Source organism: Lepidochelys olivacea, assembly GCF_965140295.1.
Source record: "Lepidochelys olivacea isolate rLepOli2 genome assembly, chromosome: 1".
NCBI lineage: Eukaryota > Metazoa > Chordata > Testudines > Cheloniidae > Lepidochelys > Lepidochelys olivacea.
The window spans coordinates 161,988,484-162,000,786 of NC_140411.1; the positions used below are offsets into that span (position 1 = coordinate 161,988,484).

The 12,303-nt window shown below is 42.0% G+C and overlaps 1 protein-coding gene across 1 annotated transcript in view; it reads right to left on the reverse strand.

Moving 5' to 3' along the window:
* Positions 1–3,601: 3,601 nt before the first annotated feature.
* Positions 3,602–12,303, reverse strand: part of PCP4 (Purkinje cell protein 4) — a 68,086-nt gene continuing 59,384 nt past the window's right edge. The window contains exon 3 of the mRNA XM_084613848.1: positions 3,602–3,943. Coding sequence (XP_084469974.1) covers positions 3,816–3,943 — 128 coding nt within the window. The 3' untranslated portion in view covers positions 3,602–3,815. The remainder of the gene's footprint in view (positions 3,944–12,303) is intronic.

A 12,303-nucleotide genomic window follows, 5' to 3' on the forward strand; every position in this document is an offset into this window, starting at 1 on the left:
CTCAAGCCAGCCCGAAGCATAAGGGTATGATCATAGTAGACAGCAGTTGGGCATTTTTGGAGACTGAAGAAAAACTTGCTTAGCAGACCCCCCACAAAAAAGGTAAGAAAGGCTTTTAACAAATTAGCGTTCCCATTCAAATGATTCTGTGAACTTTCACCCACACCCCTTATTTACTACATTTATTTTCTTTTTATTCAGCCAACCTCCTCTGCTGTCTGCCACCCTCTTCCCAAATTCATACTTCTGTAAATATCTTTCCTGACATATTTACACTGCTATATTCAGCCAAGATATTTTGGATCAATTTCAAATGTGCTGCAAACTGATGTATTTCTGGCTGAACTAGATTATATAGTAGCTGCTGAAATACACTTCACTAAACAGATCTGATGAAAAGTCTGCTCTGCAAGCAATCCAAAAGAGTATTTGTTACTGCCTATGTACTCTGTGTGTGTGTGTGTATAATATATATATTTATATATATACTTGAAGCTATCGTTCCAGTTACTCAGTCTCTTAACATTGCACCTTTACATTCACTGGGCTTGATTCCCTGGCTGATTCAAAATGGGTCACTTCATACTCAAGAAGGTGAATGTCAAAACTAAGGTGCAATTTGCATAGTCTAGCAAGGCTTGTGGTGATCTGCATTATATAAGATGTACAAATACAAAGGGAGACAGGCATATTTCTTACGGCTGCATCCAGAACAACATGGCATTATTAACTACTAGCACATGGAGTGAAATAAGCACAAACAAGACACCTGTAAATATCTTATTTGTATGCCAGAACTGGGGCCTGGACAGGATATTCAGGAACACTACTACAACCACACATGGGCTGCAGGCTGCTTTGTGGGATAACAGGCAGATAACTGGAGCAGAAAAAACATTGGTCATAATGCAAGTGAGGCACCCAGGGGTGGCAGCTCACCAGGGTCCCATAAGGCAGAAGAAAATGTACCACGGGCCTGAGAATGGACATGTGCAAGCAATCCAGGAAGAAAATTAATAATGTGAAGAGCACTTTGAAAATCTCGAGTACTTGCCAGATCCCTCATAACAGGGAACAGACAGGTGTAGGTGTAGTAAACAGAAGGAAGTTCCTTTATTGAGGCTGCTCGGCCTACGCAGACACTGCCTCACAGACACAGGAAGATAGGCAGTATTACCACACAGGATCTACCTAAATTCTGATCTGAAGTAAACAACCATGGAATGAGTAGCTGACTATTGTACAGGCCTTCCCCCATTGAATTATAGGCTAACAATAAAACATTTTTGCTTTGTCCTAACGACACTTAACCAGGCATGTATGCAGCTATAATTATAAAAAATAAGCTGCTGGTTTGTTTTTTTTAAATGACTTAAGCATTTGATCTCTGTCTCCATGGCATTGCTGCTCATTCACTGATGAGGTTGAGGGTTAACCATTTAGTGGGGCCATCTCACAGGAATCATTAGTGTTGCAGTCTCTGGAGCTGATTATGGAAAGATGTATCTTCATCATTTTCCACCTCGTGATTGTCTGGAGGTTTTATCCATTGAATTCACAGTTATAGTCCCACACATGGCAAGGGTCTAGATCCACTCAACCCACTGTCTAATATTACATTATCTTTGACCCATTTCTGATAGGTATTTTTGGGGGCTGATGACCTACTATTCTCTCAAATCATCTGTTGTGGAGCACTGTTTCAGATTACCTTTTGGGACCTGGATGTTTCAGTAGCAACATAAACATAATTGAGATATTAACCTTTCTCATCTAGGAAACTCCCAGGGCAAGTGAATTAGAGTGCCCACTTGGTGTTTGGAAGCAAAAATGAGATACAAATGAAAAGTATAAGCATAGCCCCAAGTACAGGGCAAGTTACTGGCTGAATATAGGTCATGTGCTTCAGAAAAGTATGCCTATGTCTGCAAACCCCTCCCACAACCCAAAAACAGCCATATTTGCCTATTGGTGGTACAGGTTTGTGACAAGGAAAACCTTGTTCAAAACTGTTCTGCCTTGAACATAAGAGAAAAAAACCAATGAAAATTAAGAGTTAGGTGTGAGAATGTTGCCCACATGGATGGGAATCTGCAGTGAAGCTGTGGTATAAAAATACTCTGCTATAAAAGAATTGTCTGCATCAAAGTCTGCAGCAATTAATCCAAATGTCATTCTCTCACGCCTTTTTGATTGTTCCATTGTGTGTGCAGACTTTATTTGTGAGTTGCACTCTGATCTTGAAGCTGAAAAATAGTCCTGGTGCTGAAAGGCCAGTAATCCATTTACCAATAGCCCTAGCTGCTGTGTCTTAACAATGAAATGGTTTTCATTCTGCCCCAACCATATGATTTAACCATGTGAGTTAAATTACTCCAAGGGGAGTCAGATAAAGAATAAAAGCCTATTGCTTTGCCCATAGCTTTTATCCAATTAAGGAACTATTACAAAGTTTATGCTATTTCAGATAACAGCACACAAGTTTAATGCAATCCTTTATTATTTATTTTATTTTATAAAGACTTATTGGCCTAAACAAAATGGTATTACCACAACCCAAAACCTATTACAATTCTAAAATTATCATCCTGAGGCTCTTATTATATGGTGTGGTGTACCTTTTGAAAGATAAATGGAAAGTCTGTGTTCTCTACATTCCATATCCTGAGATTACTAGGCTCATATTGGCAAGTTATTTGTGAAATTTCTAAAGGAGGTAACCAACAGAAAGGCATCAAAGCTAGAGACAAAATATGGTCTTGTGATTGAGGCACTGAACTAGGATTCAGAAAATCTGAATTTAATCCTGGCTCTTACTTACTTTTTGTCTGGAAAAATAGTGCTTCCCTATCTTACAAGGGTGCTGTAAGGCTAAATGTAGTAATGAAAAACTAGATACTTCAGTGAAGGGTGGGGAAGGGTCATCACATAAAGTACCTAAAGAGAAAACTGTAGCGGGAGGCAAAGCATATGTTGTGGTTTACTTAGCAAACCATGGGAAAATATAGAGGGCCAGGAAAAATACATTAATTGTTTGGATAGGTAATGAACTGTTATAACCAGGAAAGAAAGAGTTTAGAGGGGAAAATCTCCCTCTCCATCAAATCTCTGAATATGTATGGTGTTGGCGGGGGATGAAAGGGGAGGGTTATTTCTAGAACTGTTGACATCTGGCATAAACTGTGTAATTCTGACCAGTAGAATCCAAATGGGGATGTATTGTGTTCTCTGTTTTTGATCTTGGGACCCACTGTGGGTAGTGATTTCCTCACCTAAAGCATTTTATTGTCTGAATTGTGAGACAAAAATAAATGGCTCCCCTGCCTCCTCCATACCACCTCCTGTCTGTGATTTTTTACTTTCACCTCATTACAGGAAAAATCATTTTATTGTCACAATTGACTGGCAGCTGAAATTCTCCAAATGAGGTAAGCAGGGCTCAGACATGTTCTCTCTTCCCTCAGCAAAAATCTCATAACATATGGTGCTACATTATGTCTCAAAGCTGTAAGTGAAGAGGAAAACAGGCTGGGCTGGATTTGTCTGTAACACTGTGCTTGCTGGATTAATCTAAAGACAGATGCAAGAAGACACTTTAATTACTTCATCCTAACTTTTTATTACAACATCAAGTAAAATGGTGAGTTACAGAAGAACAGGGACTGGAGATAATCACAAGGATGAAGTCACACACAAGCTCATTGTTATATACCTGCCAATAGGGTTTTAAATATTCTGTACATGCATCTTAGTTTTATTTATTAATTTCCAGACAGATCACCTCAGAACTACCACTTTAAACTATGAGGTAGCTACTAAGACTGGGATCCTGCCTTTTTCTTCTGGAATTTTCTGAACTGCGACTGTATCGCCACGGCAGCCCGTTCTGTCTCTGGTGCATCCATGTCTATGTCAAAGTCCTCTTGAACTTTCTTTTGTCCATCTGTCCCGAGAAAATGAAAAACAAATTAATATCAATTTGAGAATATGATAACCAACTGCACCATGAGATGGAAGCTCCCCCACCCCCCGCATTTCTCTCATTTTGTGGCTATGAAGCCACAAAAGCTATTTGAGAACTAAAAGGCAACTGTGACAGAGTGCTGAGCCCCAGCAGCTGAACTAACATTCTGGGGAAACTGCAATGCTCTAATTGGTGCTCTAATTATAGCAGAGTTCTCATTATAAATAAGATCTATTTATTTGGTGTCTGAACCAAAAAAGTTTTTTTGTTTGTTTGTTTTTGTTTTCAAGGTTATTTTAACCTTTAAAAGTATTTGTAATAAAACTGACATAAGATTTGAAATGAAAAGTCGTTAAGTTGAGAAGTCAAAATGTTTCCTTTTGAAAATGTCAAAGTTAATTTGACTTCTTTGGAATTTTTGTTTCCGAAGGTTTGGGCGTTCTGACTGAAACTGTGGCGAATTCAACATGAACATGCAAAGAGTTTCAACCTGCATTCTTGGGAGGTAAGTGGGGGGGAAGCTTCATCCAAAAATTTTCATCCTGCTCTACTTATAAAATGTTATGGCCAAATTTAGCACCCAGTCCTACAATGAACTGCATGCCAGGACACATCTATGCCTGCATGGAGCCTCAATGGCATTAGTGGGGCTCTGTCCAAATCCAGAGGTCCAATCATTCAGAACAACTTGCCTTGTCTTGCCTCGGATTGTAATCTATGGTATATTTAGGGCAGAGACCATTTCTAGTGTCTCTATATCTTGTAATTTTATCACAAGTTTTGCAATATTTAAGGTGTTTCTTACAGCCCTACATCCTGGACTCATGGGGCTACACCAGAAATTCAGCTTTAATTGAAAAGAATAAGGAAATAGCTAGCCCTCACAGTAGCAGAGAGAATTTTTTAAAATATGAATCCTAAAGGTGCAAAAGTTACAGACCATATAAAAAGGAATGCCAAATGTTTTATTCTTGAAATCTCATGATTGTATTAAAAAGCTCATTGTTCTGGAGGCATCTAATTCATAATTTTTGAATACTTGGGGGTGGAAATACTGCATGTCTTTTCAACTGCTTACTGAAATGCCTACCACAGTTTAGACACTATGGACTCCAACTCAGTCATTCTTTCGCTGAGTAGAACCTTAATCCAAAACTATCGTATTGATTTCAGTGGAACTACTCAGAGCAAAAAGAAAACACACACAAAAATGGCCCAACTTGATGATCACTTTAGATAAGCTATTACCAGCAGGAGAGTGAGTTTGTGTGTGTATGGGGGTTGGGGGGGGTGAGAACCTGGATTTGTGCTGGAAATGGCCCACCTTGATTATCATGCACATTGTAGGGAGAGTGGTCACTTTGGATAAGCTATTACCAGCAGGAGAGTGAGTTTGTGTGTGTGGTTTTTGGAGGGGGGTGAGGGAGTGAGAGAACCTGGATTTGTACAGGAAATGGCCCACCTTGATTATCATACACATTGTGAAGAGAGTGGTCACTTTGGATGGGCTATTACCAGCAGGAGAGTGAGTTTGTGTGGGGGGGGGGCAGAGGGTGAGAAAACCTGGATTTGTGCTGGAAATGGCCCAACTTGATGATTACTTTAGATAAGCTATTACCAGCAGGACAGTGGGGTGGGAGGAGGTATTGTTTCATGGTCTCTGTGTGTATATACTGTCTTCTGCAGTTTCCACGGTATGCATCCAATGAAGTGAGCTGTAGCTCACAAAAGCTCATGCTCAAATAAATTGGTTAGTCTCTAAGGTGCCACAAGTACTCCTTTTCTTTTTGCGAATACAGACTAACACGGCTGTTACTCTGAAACCTACTCAGAGCAAGATATTCTTCCTCATGAGTAAGGATGATGCAAATAAGGTCTTCTATAAATAATGATGATTATTAATAAACAAATATGTTGACATTATTTTGTTTTTATTTTTTAAGAAAATTATAACAGATTTATAACACAAATTCTGAAATAAATTATTTAAATTTCAAGAGCTCTTTATCTTTTCTTGTTACCCCATCTGTGATGGGGCCTCTACCCCACACAGGTGAACAGGTTAATAGGAGTCAGAGCTTAGTTAGTCCACTTTGTTGCATCTGGAGATTATAACGGGCTTGATTTGTTATTAGACCCAGCTGGGGAGGACCTGGGTCGTCTTCATAAAGGAATGAAGCGGAAGCTACTGAGAAGGTCCAGGAGAGAGGCCCAAGAGTGAGAAATCCAGGAGAGAGGAGGTAGGAAATTCCCTGCCTCTGGAAAGGATCTGGGAAAGGCAGACTGGAGAAGCCCACAGGGATGGAATTAATTCTTGTGGAGATCCTGGAAATGGGGCAAGGCACTGAGAGCCAGTCCTGAGAGGTTGGTGTTCTGACAGGGAAAGAAGGAGCAGTGAGGACCTAAGGAGAAGCCTGGGAACCAGAGGAGAGGCTGTGTTAAACAGGCTGTGGAGAGGCAGCGCCAGGGACTGGGAGGCAGGATGTGGCCTGGGAACACTGGCAGAGGAGTAGAGGGTGCAAGTGCACAGGGGCCCAGGCAATTTAGAAAGCCCCTGCAGGCTTGAAATTTTGTATCATTATTAAGGCTGTAGGCTTGTCATGGTGTGGAAAAAAAGTCATAGTGTTTGTCCATTTACTCATGACTTTTTGTGTGTGTGTGTCCATGACTCACTCTGCAGCAGCCGTTCCTTTTGTCTTGTGGGAATAGAGTTGGTGCCCTACTCTATGTATTGTAACCTGGCATGCAGGGTCACAGCACCACTCAGGTTTGGCCCACCCAACTCTCTATTATGAGGGGGGCAGGTGAGCCAAACTTCAGTGAGTGCCATTTTGACTTGGAGAACTGGCTCGCAGCGTTGCTCAAGTTTGGCCCCTCCATCATCATGATGGCCTGTTTAGGATCATACAGTAATTTTGGTTGCATAGTGCAATCAAAAGGTTAATTAAATTAAGGCTTCTTGGTGGAAAACTTAATCCCATTAGTATTACTTTGCACTTCTATAACCATTCCATCCAAGAAACTCAAAGCTCTTTGCAAACATTCATTCATTGACCCTATGGGATACAGAAACATAATCTCCATGTTATACATAAGGAAACTGAGGCAGAAATTTGCACAGACTCACACAATGTGTCAGTAGGAGAACCAGGAACAGAGCCCAGCTCTCATAACCTCTAAAGATATGCCTGCACCGTGATTAAAAAACACACGGTGTTGAGTCTCAGAGCCCAGGTCAGCTGGCTTAGGCTTGGGCTGTGAGACTATAAAGTTGCAGTGTAGACATTTGGGCTTGGGCTGGAGCCCAAGCTCTGAGATCTTCCCTCCTCACATGGCCTCTAAGCCCAGGCTCCAGCCCAAGCCCGAACATCTACACTGCTAGACCCCAAGCCTGAGCTTGAGTCAACTGAACTGGGCCACCCACAGTCAGGCCACAGGTTTTTTTTCGTGATGTAGACATACCCTAAGACATACTTGCTCCCCATTACAGAAATATGAGTTTCGATGCCAAGGCCCAGATCCACAAAGCTTAGGCACTGACTTTTATTTTTCCCCAGGGATGCTCCACCCCAAGGCCCCACCCTCACTCTGCCTCTTCCCGCCCCAGCCCCAACACCTCCCGTGAGGCCCCTGCCGCCCTCTGCCCTCCCCAGTCCTTCCTGAGCCTCCAAACAGCTGTGGCTAGTGGGTGCTGAACACCACTATTTTTTTTTCCATGAGAGCTCAAGCTCCGGAGTGCTCAGGGACTCGGCGCCTATGCACAAAGGGACTTAGGTGTTGCAATGCTCACCCTAACCTTTAGGCTGCTAGCCACTTAGTAGAATCCACAAAGCCTGGGTTATGTGCCTAGGCTCCCTATACAATGCATGTGCAGAGATAAGCACCTGAAAACGGGATCCACAAAAGCCTGCCTGAGTTAGCCAAGAGTAGGGGCTGACAAGGAGCATGTTTCCGAAGTCCTGCCCATCTCAGGGAGTTAGGCACCTGTATCTGGGCTGAGTTAGGTACCTATGTCCGCTGGGGAACCACCTGCAGTCAGGTACCTAATCTGTTACTTACAAGAACAGTGGTGGCACATAGTGTGGAGAAGGGAGGGCTCCACCTTATAAATTTAGTCCAGTGATTAGGGGACTCACTTAGATGTGAGAAACCCTGATCCAACTCCCCGTGCTGCCTGATGAGAGAGGATTTGAACAGGGGTTTCCCACCTCTCGTGTGAGTGCCCTGATCACTGAGCCATGGGATGGTCTGACATGGGTCTCTGTCTTGTCCTGTTGAAGCTGTCCCACTATGTATAAATATGCACTGGGCCAGAGAGCGGAAGCAGTGAGCATGCCCAGAGGTAGAAATTTAAGCCCCTAGGGTTCTTTAACAAAGGCTAGATCTACACTTCAAATGCTACAGCTGCAGCACTTCAGGGTAGGTCTTGTCTTCACGACCAGCTCTACAGCGGCACAGCTGCACCGGTGCAACTGCTCTGCTGGAGCACTTTAGTGAAGACACTTCTGCACCGATGGGAGAGCGTCTAACTGCACCGATGGCAATCTGCCTCTCCCAGAGAAGCTCTCCTGTCAGCACAGTGTGTCTACGGGCGGGCTAGGTCAGTATAACTGCATCGCTCAGGGGTATGGATATTTCACACCCCTGAGTGACACAGTGATACCAATACAGGTCTGTAGTGTAGACCTGGCTGTGTAGACCCTACCTACACTGACAGGAGGGGTTCTCCCATTGGTGCAAGTAATCCTTTTCCATGGACCTAGTGCTGTCTACACCAGGACTTAGGACAGCGTAACAACTCCACTCCGGGCTGTGGATTTACACCCCTGACTGACGTCATTAAAACAACCTAATTTTCTAGTGTAGACCAAGCCAGAGAAAAGTTAAACTCCTAGTGAGTTTAAGTGCTTACAGAGTTAAGTGACAGCTGAACAGGGTTTTTGTGGATCACAGTGGCACCCAGATCTGGATGTTAAATGCTTAAGTCCCTTTGTGGACCTGGGTCTGACTGGCAGACTGGTAACTAGAGCTGGAACAAAAAAATTTCCCACTGTAAAATATAGTTTTTTGACAAAACTGTTGGTTTTGGGTTTGTTCTGGGTTTGTTGTTTTGTTTTTCTGGGGGGGGGGAATATATCAATTCTGGAGAAATATGGTTTTCTCATAGAAAATATCAAAATGAAATGAAAATTTTCATTGAGTCTTAGTGTGATTTTGTTTCATTTTTTTTAAATAAACAAACAAAAACCCCTGAAACGACATTTTACATTTAAACCAACTCCTTTTGTTTTGGTTCAAATTTACTGAAAAAGAAATTCATTTGAAATGTTCCAGAGAAAAAAATGCTGGTGTTCTCACCAGTTCCACTAGTAACCAGATTGTGGCTACGAAGAAGTACTAAGGAGAGGGAGAGATTTTTATGAGATTACAGGTCACTGAAGCTCTCCATTAAAATATTACAGTAAAACTCTTCCAGGAGGAGTGGAATATACAGAAGTGAGCAATGTTCTTATTTTATCAAAATGTTTATTGGGAATTCTAAAGGGAAGCATTTAATCTGCTCAGAAGTTGATACACTACTTTTGGCAGTCTGTGGAACGTTTTCCACTTCTACCGTACCATGGCAAGCTTTTGGCTAGTGCTCGGCTTCTCATTGTCATCATAATTGAGAGACTTAGCATTTAAAAACAAAAATAAACAGTTGCAGCTCAAGCTTCATTTAGAGTTTGCACAAGGGGAAGACACCAACCACACCTTCACTTCGTAATTTTAATAGAAGAAGTTAAGCTATCAAGTTAGGATGAGATAGCTACTTTCACACGACTGTAGTATGAAATCTCAGCTGGACTGAATCATTCCCTGTTGTGGCAAAGATTTTCTTGCTGTGCTGACATGAAGTTCTGGAGTTCTTTCTTGAATGTATAAGATTATAAAAAGAAAAGGAGGACTTGTGGCACCTTAGAGACTAACCAATTTATTTGAGCATAAGCTTCCGATGAAGTGAGCTGTAGCTCACGAAAGCTTATGCTCAAATAAATTGGTTAGTCTCTGAGGTGCCACAAGTCCTCCTGTTCTTTTTGTGAATACAGACTAACACAGCTGCTACTCTGAAACCTAAGATTATAAAGTCCACCAACTGTGATACATTTTCTTTGGGCTCTCTGAACCAAATAATCCCCAACTGGTGTACATCAGCCTAGCTCCATTGAAGTCAATTGCACTACACTAATTTATACAACTGAAGAGCTGGTTCCACCCTTTCTATTTTTGGAACCATTTTTGTTCCTGTTGAAATCAGTAGTGCAATTCCTCTTGCTGTAGTATTGAAACATGTGAACGATCTGATGATATAGACACAAGACTCATTTAGACTCTTAGATTTAGAAATTGATAGGATTCAGAAAAGGATTAGCCATGTATGTGGGTATATTACTTATATTAGACAGAAGATAGATATAGATATTGTGATGGGGTGTATAAACCCCACAATGGCAGTGACAGAGTTACAGGGAGCTCATGCTTTGGCACCTTCAGAGGAGACCTGTAATTATGGATTAGATTCTGCTGACGAAATGCAGGCTGGGGGTTTCTTATAAAGGAAAGACTACAGGGCAGGAGAGATCTAGGAATCTTTTCTGCTTGCTGGCAAAGGAACAATAGAGGTGCCTGTAGGAAGGAGCTTGTACCCTGGGACTATTTCTGAAGGGAAAAGGTAGCTGAGGAGAAGACTCCTAAAGCAGGCCTGGAAGAAGTGACTCCAGGGAAGAAGCACTGAGAGTCACTGGGGAAGCCAGGCATCCATGGAGAAAGCCCTGGGAGGCAGTGGTCTGTAATAGAGTGAGGAAGTTTGTGGAGAATAGATTCTGAAAAGGATGGAAGAGTCTTTGCCCCTTTCAACTGGGGTTTGTTACCCTGGAATGTGTGGGATTCTTCGTGTGACTTGGTTGGAGGGCCAAGTCCACTGCACAGAGCACTGAAGTCCAGAGAAGGGTGAGGGGCAGAGGGGTTGCAAAGCCAGGTTTCACTATGTGGCGGTGCTCTGGCATGATGCATCTATGATAACATATATGTTTTGTTTTTAATGGGTTATAAACCCTCACGATTCCAGGCATTAACCAACCACTAACTGAAGAAGGTTAAGAAGAAATTTGCCCAGTAGGCAGGTTATTCCATAATTATCCATTGTGGGGTTTCTAGAAGCTCCCTCTGAAGCATCAGTTGGCCACTGACAGACACCAGACCGATCTGGTATGTCCCTGTGTAGAATGAGTCAGATGGACACACGTGGTCTTGTTTTCACAAGGGAAAAAAAGGTGTTCTTAACTTGAGTTGGCTAACTCAGTTGAACTAACTCAAGGTAAAATCGTTAACGTGACCAGCAACCTTCTGTGAAAACTACAAACAGGACCGTCTCTTGTAGGATTTTACTGCAAGTTGGCTAACTTGAGTTAATATCACACCTTTTTTCCCAGTGAAGACACATTCTACAGGTGTTTTATGGCAGTCAGGAACATTAGACTCTCCATAGAACATTACGTCCAATCTAAAATGAAACACAATATTCACAAACCAGACTCCCAGGTTAAGACTTGTCCACTACTAACATGCTCAAATGCTGGTACTGATACACAAGCAACAGGATTCCCCTCCTCTCTCCAAAGATTATCCCTCATCCCCACTCTTTTTATTTTATATGGGCAAGTTAAGCTGAGTCTCCCAATGATAACACCCCTCAAAATGACTTAACATAATGAAATATCTGCCAGCTGCAATACTATATGATCTGTATTGGCCAGTTTAGACAGCACCTCCATCAGTAGATGGTGCTATGTCCTTATCTTAGCATTAAGCAGTTGTCTTGTATGTTATGTTTTTGTTGTTCTGATCTGGGGTTGTTAGCAAGTTCAGTCTTCCTGCCTGTGTGTGCTGGAGTTGGCACTGGAATTTGTAGTGTCCAATAAATCTCTAATTCTATAAGTGAGTATTACAGAACTATCTATTCCATTTCCTGAACAAACACTAGAATGTTAACCTTCTTTTGTGCTTCAGAAAGTTATAATCAATAACAAATACTAGATGAATAATGAAACTTTGTCAGACTCTTCCTGTCAAGAGGCGAACAATCCTTGTACACACTGAAGCTTCCCAGCTACCTCCTGAGAAACGTGGTGCAAGTGTAATTACTCACAAATGCCTTTGGCTAACTTCTTGCTTTACTTCTCAAGTCTATACCAAAATGAATGATGACAACACAGGAAAATGGAAAAACATTACATTTTCCTCCAGAGCCATGAATGCAAAACAGTCCTATGAGGCATTAAAGCAAGGAGGTATAGGGA